Below are 21,482 nucleotides of genomic sequence, written 5' to 3'. Positions count from 1 at the left end.
AACATTTTTCTATGATAAGGAAATGTCCTACATTATGGTAATCTATGACATGCATAGGTAAAGAAAGAGGTTACGGTTATTTCCAACATTGCCTTTATTCTACATTTTATATTTACAGAAAATCATTTTGCTTTCTAATTATGTTTTTTGTTATTATAGATACTATATTTTTATTGTTATTATTATTTTTACTAATCAGATGGTCTTCATTCTCTGGTCTCAAGACGAGATTTGTACAAGATTAACAATTTATTGTTGTCTCCCCTAAACAACGACTAAGATTTATTTTTAGCTTTCATTTTTATATAAACTGTACGTCATTGGGTTGAAATCACAGTTAAAAGATTTAGCAAATTTATTAAACTTCCACATTTAGTCAACTTCCAATTTGAGCAACTTCTAAAGTCGATGAATTAATCTCCAAGCGTAAGTTTTCCCTTTTTTTTCTCGTTCTTTTATCATTCTGAAATGTAAATACTGTGTCAGTAAGTACAGGATTTTTCTTTTACTAAAATGTAGATCTGGTTAATAATTTTAGAATCGAATGTCCTGTCCCTAAATTCCGCCAATGGAGCTGATAGTGATGATGATTAATTTTAGTATTATTATTCTAGCTTCTGACTTATCGGAAATTCGTATCAAATATTCAATAATTAAACGGCTTCAAAATGTAGGACCTGTCTGGAAGAAGGTCTAACTATTTAGAACTAGAATTTGTGATTATTGTAAAAAAAAAAAGAAAAAGAAAATAGTCTAGCAGCAGCAGCTGTAAATTGAGTCTTTAAGCTAATGTGATTCAATAACTCGGGGCGCTTTGAATTTTTACACCGTTGATTTGACTCGATAAGCTGATTTGGATTCAATAGAATCATTTTGATTCGATCAGGCCAGATGGATGATGGGCTGCTATATCGCGTTGTAGTTGTACAATTTAGGTAAATGACTGAAGCCCTTCGTCCACTTCCACATGGGAAATCGTACACCTTCGTCAGGGCAATGTCCCTGGGGGAAGAGATCGGACACTATAGGTGTCAATGAGTGGACAGAATCGAAGCGCGTGGGTGGAGACCACTGGCCTGTAGGGACGAGAGATTTAATACTATGGCTTAGTTTATGATGTGGAATAAATATTGAGTATAAAACAATCTCTTCAATCATGATTGTCTTCAAGATTCCTTTTTTTCCCTGACAATCTAATAATAAACAATCTATTTGTACGACGAAGTAGAACTCGTTTCAAAGAAATCATATTTGTGTGGGGGAGAATGAGAGAGCAAGTGAGAGCGAGGAACTAGGAAGAGAAAGAGCTTGCACTAGAGAGAGAGCGGGATAAAGAGAATGAACAAGACTGAGGGAAAGAGAGGGAGAGAGAGAGAAGGAAAAACAGCTAAAGAGATATCAAGATATAGAGAGTACGGAACAGAGAGAAAGAGAGCAAACTATAAGATAGAAAGGGATAGCAAGAGAGAACAGGACAGAGAGTTTGAAAGAGAGAGCTGAAGAGAGCAGGATAGAGAGAGAGTTTGATAGAGAGCTGAAGAGAGCAGGATAGAGAGAGAGAGTTTGAAAGAGAGAGCTGGCGAGAGCAGGATAGAGAGAGATAGAGTTTGAAAGAGAGAGCTGGCGAGAGAAGAATATATATATATATATAGAGAGAGAGAGAGAGAGAGAGAAAGTTTGAAAGAGAGCAAGAGAGAGCAGGAGAGGGAGAGAGATAGAGAGATTGAATCATTGGGCTAATCTTATTGCTTGACAATATTTCCCTTTTTTATTAATTTTTTAAACAAAAAGTTATTCCCACATTAGAGATAGACACAGCGAGACAAACACATTACGAGGCAAACACACATCAAGACAGATACACAGCAAAACAGACACACATCAAGACAAACACGCAGCAAGACAAACACATCGAAACAGACGCGCATCAAGACAGACACTTCGAGAGAGAGACACACACAGCGAGACAGACTTGTTACGAGACAGACACACATCGAAACAAACACGCAGCCAGACAGACACCAATGGAGACAGACACATGACGAGCCAGACACACAGCAAAACAGACAAACTGCGAGACAGACACACAGCGATACAGACACAGAGTGAGACACACGCACAGCGCGACAGGCAATGTAACGGAATACAAACTCATATTCCCCCTCCCCAAGTTGACGTTCTTTGCTGTTTATTTAAATTCCCTTGTACTTTTGAGGTTTGGATGTATGTACATCAAAGAATTCTCTCTCATTTTTTGTTTAGAAAGATTAGAAAAAAAAAAACAGCCTTTACTGTAAGCCATGGAAAAGTGTAATCTCTGAGGAAACGAAAACATTGGTTAAAGTTAGGAACCTATTGATAACAAAGAAATACTAAAGATAACATTCTCTAGGCTAGGCAGGGGCGTTTCTCAAACTAGGATACTTGTTTGATAATTGAGCAAAAAACAAAAACCATTACCAATGTTTAAAAACAAAATGCACGCACAAAAAAATAGATGAGGGAATGCTTGACGTCGTTTGTTCCTCCAAGTAGAACCTTTCATTCTGTTGTCGTGAGAGCCGTCTCTATCAAGGTGGACTGAAACCATTAAAATCTTACTTTGAAGAAGATATTTGAATACAGTGATTTACGATTCTATCTACGTGCTCGTAACTCACATCGTTCAATTTATAATTTAAACAAAAATATGGCCGCCAACTAGACGTTTTGCTGAACAGGCGGATCTAACCCTGTAACAAACCTGTAACAAACCCTGTAACAAAACCTGTGACAAACCTGTTTGTTCTACTGCCACTATTGTCACACTTCAGTTTTGGCTCGTCCCACCTCTTCTTGACTAAGAGAAATACCACGTACCACAGGAGAATGAATTTCTGAAGTCAAGGTTGAGCTCCAGGGTTAAAGCGTTCTCATTGACCCCATTGACCCCCTAGACGTAACGAGGTGGGTTGGCGGGAACGTGTTTTTTTTTGGGGGGTGAGGGGGGGGGGGTCTAGGCAGCGTCTTTAAACAATGTAAAGAGAATCACTGCTCTAGCCACTTAGGCGTATGACTAGTGTATGTGTGATGGGGGGGGGGGGGTGAGAGATGGAGAAAGAGAAAAAAAAAACAACAATCTGGACAAATGTCCAAAAGTTTTCATAAACTCAATGTTTCAGGGTCTACTATTTCTTTGTTAATTAAAAAAAAAAAAAAAAAAGAAATATTTTTACATTTGCGAAACTATAGAGACGTTAAACAGATCTATTTTCTAAAAATAGCTTTTCTTGAGTAACAATAACAGTACTACTATGGTCAGACTCTTTGATGTCACAGTGTTAGGACGATAGTATAAGATAATGTGTTTTTCATTACCACTTTTGTCGCCTGTAGGGGTGTTTCATTTGTTTTCCAAAAAAGGATAACTGCCCTAAAACAAACCCTTGCAAAGGTCAAATGTATTACAAATACATTAAAATATTGAGCTAGAATTTTCATTTTTTTTATTGACAATGAAACTACTTAAAGTCTATTGAACTTGTATTATGTCTGCGAAATTTAGATAGTTTTTTTAAATTATTTTATTGTTTTTTTAAAGCTATATTCATGAAATGAAGACTCGAGTGAATCTGCTATTAGGGTTTTGTTTGTAATCGGCATGCATTGCACTAACTCTCGCAATATATATATTGGGAGGCGCGGTGGCTGAGTGGTAAAGCGTTTGGCTTCCGAACCGAGGTCTCGGGTTCGAATTCTGGTGAAGATTGGTATTTTTAATTTCAGGATCTTTGGGCGCCTCTGAGTCCACTCAGCTCTAATGGGGAAAAGTAAAGGCGGTTGACCTTTACATCATCTGCCCCCATAGTTCGCAAGGCCTGAAAGGGGAACTTTACTTTTTTTTATTTTATTAATTCTGTCTCTGTCTGATACTTGATTCTAGCACCAGACACTTGATTCTAGCGCCAGACACTTGATTCTAGCGCCAGACACTTGATTCTAGCACCAGACACTTGATTCTAGCACCAGACACTTGATTCTAGCACCTGACACGTGATTCTAGCACCAGACTCTTGATTGTAGCACCAGACACTTGATTCTAGCACCAGACACCTGATTCTAGCACCAGACTCTTGATTCTAGCACCTGAGACTTGATTGTAGCACCAGACACTTGATTCTAGCACCAGAGACTTGATTGTAGCACCAGACACTTGATTCTAGCACCTGAGACTTGATTGTAGCACCAGACACTTGTTTCTAGCACCTGAGACTTGATTGTAGCACCAGACACTTAATTCTAGACCAAACACTTGATTCAAGCACCAGACACTTGATTCTAGCACCAGACTCTTGATTCTTTATACCTGAGACTTGATTGTAGCACCAGACACTTGATTCTAGCGCTTTCTACAGCCACAAACCTGTATTTTTAAAAGTGCATTATATTCAATTTTCTTTTTTTTTAAATACCTCCGCACAACATATTTTTTAAAAATCTTTTACAACAAAAGTAAACAAAACAAGGTTACAAAGACAGTTTGTGTGGAAACACAAACTTAAAATCGGCCCCCGAAGTAGTCCACCCAGGCAGGCTTCAATATTTTCAGAAAGAACATCCAAATGAAATTATATCAAAGACAAATGAGAGATAAGAATGGAGAAAGAAGGTTGACAGATCTTGTGTAGTGCCCCAACCGTCCCGCAGATCAAAGGATAGGTGCAAGTGAATGCAAAGTTAGATGTGAACCTGGCCTAATTAGTTCCCCTTTCAGACCTTGTGGTCTATAGGGCAGATGATGTAGAGTTCATCTGTTTTTGTGGCCTACGGTTAACGAGGGTGTCACGTAGCCAGCACAACGACCAACCACCTTTACTTTCCCCAACTTAAGTCAGGTACCCATTAGAGCTGAGTAGACTCAGAGGCGCCCAAGGATTCCGAAGTTGAAAATCCCAGTCTTCACCAGGATTCGAAGCCGGGACCCTCGGTTCGGAAGCTAAGCGCTTTACCGAGCCTCTCCTGGTCTTTGCATAATGTAATTGTTTTGAAAAGGATTAATCTTTTATTCGAATTCTCTAAAGAAATGAAAAAAAAAAAGGTTAAGAAAATAAAGTTTATGAGATTACTATTCGTTTAAATTAGGTCTCACTTATAATGCATACTAATTAGCTTTTTCTCTTTAAAAAACTGCTTGCATAACTGATTTTAAAATTAGATTTTTCGCTTTCAGGAAAAAAAAGTAGCCGTTGCATCAGAACTTTGAATGGTCTAAAATATTGTGATGTCGGATTTTCAATATCTTTTCTAGTTTACGAGATCTAAACGGGACGGCGGGACAGACGAACAGACGGACAGACATTTCGCACAAAACTAATAGCGTCTTTTCCCCTTTCGGGGGCCACTAAAAAACCACTTTTGACTGTAACTGCGACATGAGTCTTAGTTTAGTTAACAGTGATACGAAACATAGCCAGTGACAGGAAACGTGTCTTGAACTTAGGTCTTATCACTGACAGCACTGTTACCTTCCTAACAAATACCAGACCACCAAATCGGTGCTGAACTACTTCGTCCGAGTCCAAGGCTTTACAACCTTGTCTCCCCGCCTGGATGAGCCGTAATTAAATGTATTGAAGAGCGGAACAGGAAGTTGAAATCACACGGAAGTTAGCTGGGATAATCACGTTAAAGGATCTTGGGATGGGAAGTTGAATGGGAGCGGGGGGGGGGGAATGGTGATGGAAAAGAGATGAGCTGGGGGGGGGGGGGCTTTTGTTGCCGGGAGGGAACTGGCTGTTGATAACAAAAGGTATGATCAATGATCTCGGATCAATAAAAAAATATCATTGTCTGTCATCGCCACCACGCAGGACTTAGTGGTGTTGGTACTTGAGATCAACGCTGAAGCTCTTTGTAGAATTTGTTTTCAACTATCAAAAGATGTAGAAATGAGCGAACAAAACACAGTCAAGGCCAGATTTACCACAGTGCAACACTCTGCGGACACGCAAGTTTGAAGGGCGACTCCAGATTTCAGAAATTACAATTTTAAACAAACTATGCCTATAAAAACAAGATTACAAAGAGAGTTTGTGTTGCCACACAAACTCAGAGGCGGCCCCCGTGAGAGACGGATCCCTGTCGGATCCGCATATTCGCTGGTCGACTGAGGATGGCATCGAGCAGGGTATGAAACCGAGACCGTAGAGATAATTAGTTCTGCGCGCTTACCGCACGACCAGGCATTGCTCTTAATCTAATGACAAACTGGTTACAAACTAATAGCCTACTATTGATAATATACCTACACATTACGGAATGACAACTACCGGATATGTACAACATGTCAGAAGAGCGATTTTAGATAATCTTTTGGTATTTAGCATTTTCATTTAGGCCTAAATGGAACTAGAATGAGGATGTAGATCTACCTAAATTAAACTACTAATTTAGCACTCTCAATATCTATATCTACTAGATCTAGATCTAAAATATATATTTGGGATAATGTAGATGTAATTTAGATAAGATTTATATTAAAAAAAAACACTAGATAATCAATTAATACACTAATTGCAATATGGAATATTAAAATAGTAGATTAGTTTTAGTATTTTATAACATTGCAATATTGACATATTGACAATCTAGACTTAAGAAAAAAAATCTACACTTTAAGCCTAGAAATTAAAATTATAGATCTTGATCTAGTCTAAATCATGGCTGTCTGGTAGTGCGGTTTGCGCGCTGGACTATCGTTTGGATTCATTGATGGTCCCAGGTTCAAACCCTGCCTGCTCCCATTCCCCGACGTCCTACGGGAGGTTTGGACTACAACTCTGAAGGAACATCCGAAAAATGTAAAACAACAAACATTCTAAACTAGACCAAGAAATTCTAGATCTAGATTCTAAAATGATTTTAATTAGAACTTAAGTCTAATTCTAGTTTTAAAAATCTAGCTCTAGTGTAAGAAAAAAAAATCTAGATCTAGTGTAAAAAATCTAGCTCTAGTGTTAAAAAAAATCTAGATATAGTGTAAAAAATCTAGGTAAGATCTAAATCTAACTATTTGTCTTTTTAAAATGCGAGTCACATTACGAGGTTTAATAAACATTACTATAACGAGTTGTTTTAGCATTTAAAGAATTTATTCCATATGACGTCAAAGGAAAAAAATCCACTACGTCACACGGCCTAGTTAGGCGAAAAAATATCATCTATACGAGCAACTTCTCGAGTGTTCATAGACATTGGTGCACCGAGTGAGTTCTTTTAGCATTTCATTTAAAGAATTAACTCCATATGACGTAAAAGGAAAAAAAATCCATTACGTCACACGTCCTAGTTAGACTAAAAAATGTCATCTTTACGAGCAGCTTCTCGAGGGATCATAGACATTGGTGCATCGAGTGAGTTCTTTTAGCATTTCATTTGATGGGCTAGTTAGACTTAATATAAATATATATATATATATATAAAAGGATTAAAGACGCTTTTTTTTTTTTGTTTTGTCTGTCCTTTATGTTAATAGCGAGAAAAATAAAAGACTAAAAGCTATTGAAAATCTGATTAAAATTAATTTCCCTTCCGAAACATCGCATTAGTTTTAAGTTTCTATACTAGATTGTTCCGGATGTTTATATATTTATAGTGAGAGAAAATAAGAATTCCAGATTAATTAAATGCCTTTAATTAAATTTCTGGGGTGGTCTGTTTTAAAAATTAGATGTACCATACCCTTATGGAGATTTATCAAACCATATATTGGTGTTAGGAGGTTGTTTTCCTTAAAAATCAGAGCATAATAGTAACGATAATTAGATTTTCTAACGTTTTAGATAGAAAGTTAAATGTAGTGTAAGAGAGAAGTGCGATTTTACATAAATAGAGTTAAACTATTTTTCATTAAAAAATCCGGAACAACCAATTTTCGTAAATGAGAAAATTATTTGTTTTATTTATTAGAAGAGGGATTTCAACATTTATTAGCGTTATTAGATTTTTCATATAAAATTCGGATCATTTCTGGCGACGATTTGAAAGAAACGTAAGGTAATGTAGGTCGATTTCTTTTTTGAAACAAAATCCGGAACATTCTTTACCGATTAAACAACTTTTATTATGATAGTATCAGCGTGCTTATTTATTATGAACAATGATCATGTGGTACTATGGAACTATAAAAGTACCACCTACTAACCTCGATAAATAAGCCAGCAGCACCTCAAAGGCATCTTTTTTTAAGGTGACGGAAAAAATCTGTGTGGAGGGAGGGGTCGTCTAATCGAATTCCCATTTCTCTGTTAAACGTGATTCAATTTAGTTACTGGGATTTCCCAAAGCTTTCCAACCATTCATTTCTTAATCAAAACGTTCTCTCTTCAAATCAAAAACTATAAAAGAAATAAAACGCAATTGTTCTAGAAAAAGTCTTTCAGTGAAGACAGTTTACGAAGGCTTCTTTGAAAATTGTGTCACACAATGGGCTTGCCACATCAGAGAAACGTGACGTCACACTGTGATTATCGAGACGGGTCAATGAGAGATTCTAACTACAAATAGGAAGCCCCTGATGATGCATGAGTTTCAGATTTTAAATTGTTTTAAAAAGACCAAAACAAGAGTCCATTGTTAGCTTGGACCAAGTTGATTTAATTTGACAAAGCTTCTATCAACTCACTCTGTGTCTGTTAAAAAGCTTGTACACGTAATTACTCCCACACTGTGCCCACACCCATTTCTGATCAAGGTGCATAATTATTCATTGGCGTAGACAATATATGAATAAATAAAAAAAAAATAAAATAATTAGTACATTAATTACTGGTAATTAATTAGTTCAATTCGATACCAACAATGGAAATCCAGTACACACAGATCCGGCCAAATATGTAGGGTCTTGTCTCCTTTGATAATTAACACGTTTTTTTTGGTCTCACAACCATTCTCGAATCAAGTTGAAACTTTATAACAAATTGTTTATTGCACCTTAGAATTCATGAGGCAATTAAGAAATAAACCAATTAGTCAATTACGTACTGGCAATTATTAGTTTTATTGTTATTTAATAAGGGGAATGATTTCTACATTATTATTTGTATGTAATGTCGTTATAAGTTATTGTCTGTACTAAAATTTAAACAAAGACGTTTACTTGCAAATTGTATGTTACTTTTAGACGGTTGCAAACATTTTCGCAGTGCAGAATCAACTTTTGTAGCTCTTCTCTTTGTAACTTTTATTTTGTTGGCAATGTTGAAGTTTGATTGAGCGTCGTTGCCATTGTTACGTTGATCGTGAGCTCTAGACTGGTGACAAGAACACGATGGGGCGATTATTTTATTACTTCATGTCAACACTGTGTGAATGTATTACTGAATCTGATTTTTCTTGCGGCATTAATTTAAGATGTCAGCGTGCTTGTTTATTGTACGATTCAAGCTTGCGATATGTGTACATTAAATGGGTTTGAGTTTATTCACGAACTTATGTACACTGTATCTGGATTTGGCCCACTCAACTTAAATTTGCAGGCCTACTGAAAATATATTTGCCCTCCTTCAGTCGTAGAACGACTATGGTTCATCTCGAACACTTTTTCATGTGGTTGTGGAGCCCTATTTTGGAGAGACACTCCCTTCCACAAATATCGCAGGTTAATGTGGCTTTTGCTTCGGTGGTAGAGGAGCTGGCCATTTTTCGCATTGTACGTTTTTCTTCCAGAGCTGAGGCCCATGTTGTTTCGCTGTCCATAACTTTCTTGGTCACTGTCTCTCTCCATCTGGTTCGGTCTAGAGCTATGTCTTCCCAATGGTCAGCATTGATGTTCATTGATTTGAGGTCCCATTTTATTACATGTATGTAACGGAGGTGGGGGTGACTAGTTTTTCTTGAGCCAGTCGTGAGTTATCCGTAGAGAATGACTTTCGGGATGCGATTATCCTCCATCCGGCTAACATGTCCAAGCCAGCGCAAGCGGCGTTGTCTGAGGGCTGTAAAGATGCTGGGAATACCTGTTCGTACAAGGATCTCAGTTTTGCACACTTTTTCTTTCCATGTGATTTTCAAGATCCTTCGGGGACATCGCAAATGGAATGAGTTTAGTTTTCTCTCTTGCTTTGCGTAGGTGGTCCATGATTCACTGCCATACAGTAGCGTACTCATAACGCATGCCTTGTATACTTCCATTTTGGTCACTGTAGTGAGCTTCTGGTTTTACCAAACTCTTGGCCTGAGTCTAGCGAAGGTCGAGGCAGCCTTCCCTATGCGTTTTTTTAAATCTCCTCTTCTAGAGACAGGTCATCTTAAAATGTGGATCCCAGATAGCAGAATTCATTTACGGCGCCCAGCTTGTTATCGTCTATGAGGATGGAGGGTAGTGCTTTAGCAGGTGGTCCCATAACATTTGTTTTCTTCGTGCTAATAGTTAAGCCATATTCTTTACAGGCCTGAGAGAAGCAGGACATTAGTGACTGAAGTTCATCTTGTGAGTGTGCCACTACCGCTGTATCATCCGCGAATAACATATCTCTTACGAGGGAGGTTCTGATCTTAGTGTTGGCCCTCAGTCTGGCAATATTTAGGAGTTTGCCATCAAATCTGGAATGGAGATAGATGCCTTCTATGGATTTGTCAAACGCGTTGTGGATTAGCAGTGAAAATAGTAGGCCAGGACACATCCTTGTTTGACTCCGCTGTTTATACTGAAACTACGGAGCAGGCACCGTTGAACTGCACAGTACCCATCATATTTTGGTACATTTAGTAGCTTGGGTGGACAGCCTATTATCTGTAAAATTTTAAAGAGGTCATCACTGCTGACTAGATCGAAGGCCTTTGTCATATATATAAGTTAAGTAAAGTCAAGTAAATTCCCCTTTCAGACCTTGTGACCTTAGAGTGCAAATGATGTAAAGGTCATTCTGTTTCTGTAGCCCAGGCTTAACGAAGCCAACACAAGGACCAACAGCCTTTACATTTACCCATTACAGCTGGGTGGAATCAAAGGCGTGCAAGGATCCCGAAATAAAAATGTCCAGACTTCACCAGGATTCAAACCTGGGAGCCCCAGTTCAGGGGCCAGGGACTTTACCACTCAGCCACCGCGTCTCCTATTAGGTTAAGTAAATTTTTGCACAATTGATGTGCTGACCACATTAAGTACTATAACATTTCAATTATAGAAACAATATCGCTAGTTTTCTCAACGAAACATTCATTTAATTAAACCTTTAACACAAATAATTATTTAGTTTTTTATTTTTGTTTTATGCTTTATACTATATACATTTTACATCTAGTTCTCTCCCATTGTTCTAATTCATACACTTCATGACAACTAGTTCTCTCCCATTGTTCTGTTCTAATTCATACACTTCATGACAACTAGTTCTCTCCCATTGTTCTAATTCATACACTTCACGACATCTAGTTCTCTCCCATTGTTCTAATTCATACACCTCATGACAACTAGTTCTCTCCCATTGTTCTAATTCATACACTTCACGACATCTAGTTCTCTCCCATTGTTCTAATTCATACACTTCATGACAACTAGTTCTCTCCAATTATTCTGTTCACAGACAACGGTTGTAAGTGTCTCTGTACTGACGCTGTGCGCCATTGCAGTGGAGAGGTACTTCGCCATCTGCCGGCCTCTCAAATCCAGAATCACTCTCAGAAAGGTCACGGTCACTGTCCTAATCATTTGGGTCATCAGTGCTGCAATGGCCTCGCCCAATCTGAATAATTACGTGCTGGAAATGTTCCGGGTAAGGTCACTTTTATTGATTCCATTGACCAAGACAGTCAAACTTACACAAATCACTTCTCTGGACCAGTTATGAAATGGGAATGAAAGAAGGGAGTATCTTGGTGAATATATACATGATCGTTTTTGTCATGTATACAGAGTTTCCCTCAGAGCTCTAGGGGACTAATTCAACTTATACTAGAACATCTGTAAAGTATGATTTCTTTCCCTTGCTCAAGATAGCAAACAAAATAGTTCATTTCCAATAGTTAATTATTGATTCTTGTGTTGTCTGGTAAATGAAATAATTGTGCAAACTTTCAGCTTAATCCGAGATAGGATGTGGGAGAAATAACGTGTAGAAACTTTTCACCAGACAGACATTGATATAGTAAAAAAAGTAAACTTCCCCTTTCAGACCTTGTAGTCTATAGGACAGATGATGTAAAGATCATCTGTTTCTGTGGTCTACGGTTAACGAGGGTATCATGTGGCCAGCACAACGACCAACTGCCTTTACTTTTCCCCAACTTGTAAAAATTATTGGATCAACACCCATGTCTTTTGTGGTCGAAATAGTTGTACAAATTATTGGATCAGAATCACTAAACAAAAATACTCAATTAGTCAATTAATTATTGGTAATTAATTATTTTGTTTGATATCGAATAAGGGAAATAACGTGGACATTATTGGTAGATATAGTTTTAAGGACGGAGTTCTTCCCTATAAATAAGCTTTGTTGTTGTTTTTTTAAAGGATTTTTTTTTAATTTTCTTGTTTTGGTTCTCTTGTTTCATTTGTATGGGCCCTTTCAAAACGTGCTATGCCCCAAAAAGTTTTAATGAAAAAAATACTTGGTGCTTGGGAAGATTAATTTTCTTAAAACGCGAAAGTTGTCAGTACGTACTGTGAAGTGACCTGCACTACATTATTCACACCTAGCATCTTCATTGATTTTTATCGATTCATTATGCTTAAGAAAACCGCGTTGATAATCATTAGCATTAACTGTTCAATAGAATGGTCCTCCAGGACAGAAAGAGAAGTCTTTGACTTGAAGGGAAACACAAAACTAGAAACGGAAAAAAAATTGAGGAGAAATAGAAAACAACTCTAGGCAAACATTTAAATCAAATCTGAGTGATTCGTTTGATCTTCAGCCTCGTTCGAATGAATGACTCGAGTCATTTAAAAGTAATCATTTATTGACTTCATCTTAGTTCCAATAAAACAGTGCGTGTGTGTGTGTGGGTGGGTGGGTGGGTGAGAGAACAAATATGATGTTGATTGAATATGTCATGTGTCAGTCCTAAGGGCATGCAGCGCCCTAGGAAGGAGAAGAAGAAAGAATAGTGCCCAACGCTTTCAATATGTTTTGTCTTGTTGACAGAACCTTTAGTTTAGCGCATGCGTAGTTGTCAAACAGAATTTAAATTAAATAAATAAATAATATACCAAATAGTTTCTTTTTTTCCCCTTGAATTGAATAATCGATTTAAAAATAAACAGGAAAAAAAAATGTTTAGAAATATTTTGAAAAAGGCAATACTTCCATAGTTAAACTTACAATTAAAATTATTTTTTAAAATAATTAAAAAATTGTTTGGTTCAATTCGGAAATCGAACCCTTGAATCCGTCAACTGCTAGAGAACTTGCATTTTTTTTCGACCAGCGAGGAAGATATTTATATGTGTAATTATTTATTGGTATGCTCATTATATGGACATCTAGACCTGACACTAGACCTAAAGTTCTGATTTAGAACTCTTAAGATCTAGTCTAGATCTACTTCTGGATCTAGAATCTATATGTAACCTATATTTGATTTACGTAAAAATTAAAGCAACGCTTATAAACTTCAATGAAATTGAAGCTACTATAAACTTACTTAGTTATCATATTTACGGTAATACGGCTGACTACGCCATGTTGGCTCCAGACCTAGATATAGTCTCCAGCCAAATTAACATTTATTTATTTTTTTACAAATTATAGAGGTCAAACTAGAGCTTTCTGCGTGTGGCCAACGAGCCAGGAATTCTTTTCATCAATTCTATATAACTATTAAATGTTTAGAAAAATCGTTAGAGCCGTTTTTGAGTTCAGCTGTCCGCCCACCCACCCAGGTTCCGTAAAGGAGTGACTTGAATAGAAGTATTGTAAGAAAAAAGAGATACAACCCTATTGATCTAGGTCATGGTCAGGAGGAAGATTTGGAGAAACTTTTTCTTTTAAAGTTTAAAGTGGACAAATGGAAAGAATCGCAAAGTCATTGCCATTAGGGTATATGTGAGTTCTGTCCCTTCCGTAATGTGTTATAACATATTAGGTTCTAAAACGGATTAATGTTACACTATTTCATTAATGATGGTAGAAGGATATTTTATAAGAACAACACCTAAACCGCATCACTCTTTCTCTACCCCCCCCCCTCTGTCTATATATCTTTCTGTTTATCTCTGTCTCTCTTTTCTGTTTCTATCTTTTTGTTCTTCTCATTGTTCTCACTTGTCCACAGTCCCTGTCTCTTATTGTTTACGTGGCAGACCCGACTTCAACAAAGAAGATAATTACGTCCTATGCGTACCCGTGTGTTAAATAAAGACTTAAAGTCTTCTAAGTCGTTGATTTTCCTGGCTGATTCAGGCAATCAGTTCCATGCTCTAATGGCAGTAGACAGGCCAGAACACTTCTACGAGTTTGTCCTAGAAAATAGTCTCTTTCTCCGTAATTAGTTTTAAAGTTCTTTTTATTTGAACAGCTCCATTATACTAGAGCTTGTCTTTTTAATAGTTCTCTAGCTACTTTTCAAAGGTTACAGTGGGCGTATACCTTAGTGAACTAACTATTTAATTATAATTCTTCCCTACTACTTGTCAAATGACGCTTAGTTTCACCCACAATCTCTGCTTCATCCTTCAGCCGTATTCTACTGAGCCACTCTCGGGAACCTAAGACTCAACTCAATTGAAAGATTCCATGAAAAAGACAATTTGTTTCCGCGTTACCACAGCGATTGCTTGGGATTAGGTACAGACAAGATTTGTGGTTAGGACTAGGTCAAATACTCATGGGAGAAAACTCAAATGACGGCTTACTCTTAGGAATGACATTCTGTGGGGCTACGCGGTGCTATAGCCGGCCCGAGTAATTTGTGTCGACTGTGGGTGTCAGGGATGGTAGCCTTAATGATGGTGGCAGTGGTGGCAGAACTGTAGAGGACAGTTCATGGTCAATTGTAGTGGTCTCCATTTCATCCATTCCTGCCTAACTTCATTTCTGGTGATCATTTTGCTTTGAAAATATTTTATGACGTAAAGTAGCACTTGTAGGCTGGGTGACATTTCAGGGATTCAGACTGAGAGACGTTTGAGTGCTGCACTGTGTACTTTCTGAGAACTTTGCGAATCACGTTTTAACAAGAATAACTTATTGATTCGGCAAATAAGTGTCAAAGTACTATGGCATTTATGTCAGATTCGACACTTCGATTGACGTAAATGTTCCATTCTTGAAAGCGATTGTATTTTCAAGAAAAGAAGACACTCCAACTCGATTATAAAATGTTTAATTTAATTTGCATTGAACAGGAACATTCATTTCGCCCACTGTAAGAATAGAATTCCATAAGAATGTACTTACATGAAATAACTGAGCACATTTACACGTGTGGCTGAGAAGCCGCGTGGCTACGGCTTGGCCACCTAACAAAGGGGCTCGAATGTGAATCCCGACTCAAGCAGGGTTGTGTTTGCTGAGCGCCTAAAGGCAGCACGGAAAACTTCTCCCAGATACACCCTTTCCCCATTGGTTCAGACAAGAAATTGAATCATAGCGCACTGAGCATGCTATAATCATGAAAGTTTCTCTATGTACTAGCATTATGAAACAACAAAATAAAAAAAAAACAAAAAACAAAAACATTAGACTGACTCCATTCTAACCTCTTCAATTCTTATAAACTTATTCCTCCAAAATAGTTTCCTATTTTTCTAGATTACTATTTTTTGCCATTGTAAATTTCCTTTCCTGTCCTCTGAGTGCCCTGAGATGACATTATTTGTAAGACAATTCTACTCATTGTTGTTAGGACTTTTTAGGTCAGACAATGAGCTGATAAATAGGTTGAAAGAATCATCATTTCAAATGCACTAATAACTATAACCCAGCAATACATAAGCCGGCTTTGAAAATGCGATAAACATAAAAGTGTGCTTGTTTTACTGTGAGCCTGTTGCCTATTGTTGCTCTGTGTATATGTCTAGTTGCTATGATAGATTGATCAATTTCCTGGTCTTCACATTGAACACAGTCCAAGTTTGAAATGAACACAAGAAATATCCGAGAATAGACATTCTGAACACTTAACTTTAACAAGTCCTGAAAGAAGAATCACAATTACTATATTACAATCACTGGAGATTTGCTAAGCCAAACTATTAGTAGTTTTCTTTTTAAAAGAACAGACTTAATTGAATGAACAAAAAATGAGCCTCGACAGTATTCCTCGACAGTATTCCTCGACAGTATTCCTCGACAGTATTCCTCGACAGTATTCTTCGACAGTATTCTTACTACTGCTCATATACTACTTCACGAGTCTGGTGTATGGTAAGTGTTTGGTGTATGGTAAGTGTTTGGTGTATGGTAAGTGTTTGGTGTATGGTAAGAGTCTGGTGTATGGTAAGAGTCTGGTGTATGGTAAGAGTCTGGTGTATGGTAAGAGTCTGGTGTATGGTAAGTGTTTGGTGTATGGTAAGAGTCTGATGTATGGTAAGAGTCTGGTGTATGGTAAGAGTTTGGTGTATGGTAAGAGTTTGGTGTATGGTAAGTGTTTGGTGTATGGTAAGAGTCTGGTGTATGGTAAGAGTTTGGTGTATGGTAAGTGTTTGGTGTATGGTAAGAGTTTGGTGTATGGTAAGAGTTTGGTGTATGGTAAGAGTCTGGTGTATGGTAAGAGTTTGGTGTATGGTAAGAGTCTGGTGTATGGTAAGAGTTTGGTGTATGGTAAGTGTTTGGTGTATGGTAAGAGTTTGGTGTATGGTAAGAGTTTGGTGTATGGTAAGAGTTTGGTGTATGGTAAGAGTTTGGTGTATGGTAAGAGTCTGGTGTATGGTAAGAGTTTGGTGTATGGTAAGTGTTTGGTATATGGTAAGAGTTTGGTGTATGGTAAGAGTCTGGTGTATGGTAAGAGTTTGGTGTATGGTAAGAGTCTGGTGTATGGTAAGAGTCTGGTGTATGGTAAGAGTTTGGTGTATGGTAAGAGTCTGGTGTATGGTAAGAGTTTGGTGTATGGTAAGAGTTTGGTGTATGGTAAGTGTTTGGTGTATGGTAAGAGTTTGGTGTATGGTAAGAGTTTGGTGTATGGTAAGAGTCTGGTGTATGGTAAGAGTCTGGTGTATGGTAAGTGTTTGGTGTATGGTAAGAGTCTGGTGTATGGTAAGTGTTTAATGTATGGTAAGAGTTTGGTGTATGGTAAGAGTCTGGTGTATGGTAAGAGTTTGGTGTATGGTAAGTGTTTGGTGTATGGTAAGAGTTTGGTGTATGGTAAGAGTTTGGTGTATGGTAAGAGTTTGGTGTATGGTAAGTGTTTGGTGTATGGTAAGAGTCTGGTGTATGGTAAGAGTTTTGTGTATGGTAAGTGTTTGGTGTATGGTAAGAGTTTGGTGTATGGTAAGAGTTTGGTGTATGGTAAGAGTTTGGTGTATGGTAAGTGTTTGGTGTATGGTAAGAGTCTGGTGTATGGTAAGTGTCTGGTGTATGGTAAGAGTCTGGTGTATGGTAAGAGTTTGGTGTATGGTAAGAGTTTGGTGTATGGTAAGAGTTTGGTGTATGGTAAGAGTTTGGTGTATGGTAAGTGTTTGGTGTATGGTAAGAGTTTGGTGTATGGTAAGAGTTTGGTGTATGGTAAGAGTTTGGTGTATGGTAAGTGTTTGGTGTATGGTAAGAGTCTGGTGTATGGTAAGTGTCTGGTGTATGGTAAGAGTCTGGTGTATGGTAAGAGTTTGGTGTATGGTAAGAGTTTGGTGTATGGTAAGAGTCTGGTGTATGGTAAGAGTCTGGTGTATGGTAAGAGTCTGGTGTATGGTAAGAGTCTGGTGTATGGTAAGAGTCTGGTGTATGGTAAGAGTCTGGTGTATGGTAAGAGTCTGGTGTATGGTAAGAGTCTGGTGTATGGTAAGAGTCTGGTGTATGGTAAGAGTTTGGTGTCTGGTAAGAGTTTGGTGTATGGTAAGTGTTTGGTGTATGGTAAGAGTTTGGTGTATGGTAAGAGTTTGGTGTATGGTAAGAGTCTGGTGTATGGTAAGAGTCTGGTGTATGGTAAGTGTTTGGTGTATGGTAAGAGTCTGGTGTATGGTAAGTGTTTAATGTATGGTAAGAGTTTGGTGTATGGTAAGAGTCTGGTGTATGGTAAGAGTTTGGTGTATAGTAAGTGTTTGGTGTATGGTAAGAGTTTGGTGTATGGTAAGAGTTTGGTGTATGGTAAGAGTCTGGTGTATGGTAAGAGTTTGGTGTATGGTAAGTGTTTGGTGTATGGTAAGAGTTTGGTGTATGGTAAGAGTCTGGTGTATGGTAAGAGTTTGGTGTATGGTAAGAGTCTGGTGTATGGTAAGAGTCTGGTGTATGGTAAGAGTTTGATGTATGGTAAGAGTCTGGTGTATGGTAAGAGTTTGGTGTATGGTAAGAGTCTGGTGTATGGTAAGAGTTTTGTGTATGGTAAGTGTTTGGTGTATGGTAAGAGTTTGGTGTATGGTAAGAGTCTGGTGTATGGTAAGAGTTTGGTGTATGGTAAGTGTTTGGTGTATGGTAAGTGTTTGGTGTATGGTAAGAGTCTGGTGTATGGTACGCGGAGGAAATGCTCCCGTCGCCTCAGCGTGGCACCCCCGTGGAAATAGCCGCCCAGGGAAGCGGAAAGGCTAAGTACGAGAGAAAACAGGGCCTCCAGTGTGATACTACTGTATGCTCTAGTGAGTGTACTTGCACGTGGCGGGGATGTGAGAAATGCTTGCTAACCAGTCCGAAACCCATTGAGTCCTTCCCCAATGGGGACCATTTGGGTGGTGATGGCTCCCCCAGTGGGGCAGTGACACATTATAGGCAAATGGAGGGCCCCCCTCGCATGGGAGGAGGAACCCATTGCGTTGGCTTAAGGTCTCATGACCAAATTGATGTAATTAAATGATCATCTAGTAGCAGGGGGACTCCAGACAGAGGGGTTGGTGAAGAGCCAGTTCCTGATCCTGCCCACGGGATAAAATCCTTTCCCGGGTCACATGGTTCATAAAAGGGATGCGGTCATCTCGAATCATACGTGGACATCTCAACGGTATATGGTACGAGGCTGGTATATGGTAAGAGTCGGGTATATGGTAAGGGTCTGGTGTGTATTTAATATTTACACACACTCAAATTGTTCGTTTGTTGTTGTTGTTTTGCATTGCTAATAATATATATGTATATATTAATGACATCATTCTATTTGCAATTCTTTTATATATATATATAGACATTGTTCAAGGTTAGGGCATCAGGTCAATGCCTACTGCGCATGTTCAACTCAAAAACATGTCTTTATCCACACACATACACACACACACACTGTTTACTTTCTCTCCTGCAATTGGCTAACATCCCTAAGAGTGATCAAATATCTCCCATTTGGAGCTTTAAATAAGAAAAAGCCCAAAGCATTGCCCAGATCGTCTCCTGTGCTCTATGATTTAATTTAAACAAAAAATATCTTTCAAAGTACATCTAAACAAAATGTAGACATAGTTTTTTTAAGAAATAAAATCTACATTATTTTAGTGTTGTTAAAAGACCATGATTCAAAAATATTTACAATCTAATATAATATGAAAAGTACAAAGGTGAACATTACATTATTATTTTAGTCTTATATTGTGATACATTTAGTGACAGCTTCAGTTCTTATAGACAAACTCGTGTAGCTTATACATCATTAATATGCATTATACTTTTCTATGATTTTCTATGATTTTGTCTCTCATCATTTTATCTTTCTTTTAATTTATAATTTGCATACAAAAAATTGAGAAGCTTTGATAAGAAAAATAAATTCCTAACAAGAAAGAGAGGAAATACATGGGTGGATTGTACCGTAATTGTTGTTTTTAAAGCATTAACAAAAAAAAAAGGAACGACCTGAATTCAAACGCCTGGCTCATGCCTCATCGGGCTAACGTGGTAACCACTCTGTTAGTGAGGTACTTAGTACTAGTCAAGATTGTATAGTTATATTTTATTTTGTTTCAATTTAGAGCGGCGACTAATTCAGCTTATACCATCACTTCAGTTCAATTTCTTTCCCTTGTTCGAGATACCAAACAAAACAATTAATTACCAACACATAACTAATTGTTTAATTTTTTTTTATTGATTACTATATTGTCAGGTGAAAGAAATAATTGTGCCAAATTTCAGCTTGGTCCTTGTGTGTGTGGGAGAAATAACATGTACAAACTTAGTACCAGACAGAAATTGTTGATATAGTAAAGTTCCCCTGTCAGACCTTTCAATCTATGGGGCAGATGATGTTAAGGTCATCTGTTTCTGTGGCCAACGATTAACGAACAGAGTGTTGTGTGGCCAGCACAACGACCAACCGCCTTTACTCTCCCCAACTTAAAGTCAGGTATCCATGGGTGGACTCAGGGGCGCCCTAAAAATCCCGAAATTCAAAACTCATAGTCTTCACCGAGATTCGAACCCTGGACCCAGGGTTCGGAAGCCGAGCGCTTAACCAATCAGCCATCGCGCCCCCTTTGTTAATATAAGCTTTGTAAAAACAAAATAGTTTGTTTGATGTTCTCTCCCTTGGAGAAGCTTATAGTATTAGTGGAAGTAACTGCTCGAACGATCAAGACCTAAATATAAATCTTTGTTGACAGTGTGTGGAGAAAGACCAAGGTAGACATTGCCAATCGAAGAGGGGAGATATACTTGTCTTTAAATTAAGTCCCTTTGAAAGTTTTTAAAATATCGTCATATGGTCCTGTTTCGGTAGGCTCAGCTATGAAAAAGAAAGAAGAATTATATATATATATATATATTGTTATAAACCTGGTGGTGGCACAGATGGGGGTAGTGGTGTATGTTGCAGTTTGCAGAGAGCCTTAATAGTGAGATTCGTAACAACTGGTGTCAGAAGTGGGATCGGATCGGATAGGAGCGGATCTACTATGGCTCGTCTGAAACTGCTGTACGAACTCGAAGTGATAGAACTGAAGCGAGAGCTACGTGATCGAAGGCTGAAGACAAGTGGAAACAAAGAAACCTTACAAGCACGCCTCCGGGAAGACATAATGGAAGAAGAGGAAAATCCAGACACGTATCTTTTTCAAGTAGAACCTGATATGGAGGAGCTCTTGAGCTCAATGCTAAAAAACACCAATTCCAAGATAGATGCCATGGACACCAAGGTAGATGCCAAGATGTCATTGTCTCGGGAGTCAAAACCGAGTTAGTGGCTTTGAACCAACGAATACTTGCTGTAGAGGAGAGAATCACCAATACTGATGTTTGTCCAGATGATAAAACCAGTGAGAGGAGCCTTGGTGGTGATCATGAGAACCCATTGAAACCTGACAAAGCCGTTGAGAGACATATGCAAGTCGAGAGATACCAGCCAGGCCTGCACCCAAAAGACGTTGGTCCAGCTGCCAAGACTAGAGAGGGAAGTCCTGATGGTGGTCAAGAGAATCCAAGGAAGCCTGACGTCGG

At 38.1% G+C, this 21,482-nt stretch overlaps 1 protein-coding gene across 4 annotated transcripts in view; it reads left to right on the top strand.

The window, feature by feature from the left end:
• Positions 1 to 21,482, top strand: part of LOC106054497 (orexin receptor type 2-like) — a 254,435-nt gene that overhangs the window by 148,342 nt on the left and 84,611 nt on the right. For all 4 annotated transcript variants that reach the window (XR_008776610.1, XM_056020623.1, XM_056020622.1 and 1 more), the window contains one exon: positions 11,565 to 11,753. Coding sequence is in view for 3 of the 4 variants with exons in the window: in XM_056020623.1 (XP_055876598.1) it covers positions 11,565 to 11,753 (189 nt within the window). In the remaining variant the exon portion in view is untranslated. The remainder of the gene's footprint in view (positions 1 to 11,564; positions 11,754 to 21,482) is intronic.

Source organism: Biomphalaria glabrata, chromosome 2 (genome assembly GCF_947242115.1).
Source record: "Biomphalaria glabrata chromosome 2, xgBioGlab47.1, whole genome shotgun sequence".
NCBI lineage: Eukaryota > Metazoa > Mollusca > Gastropoda > Planorbidae > Biomphalaria > Biomphalaria glabrata.
Note: the sequence above shows the minus strand (reverse complement) of the source record. Positions and strands in the feature narration are given on the sequence as shown.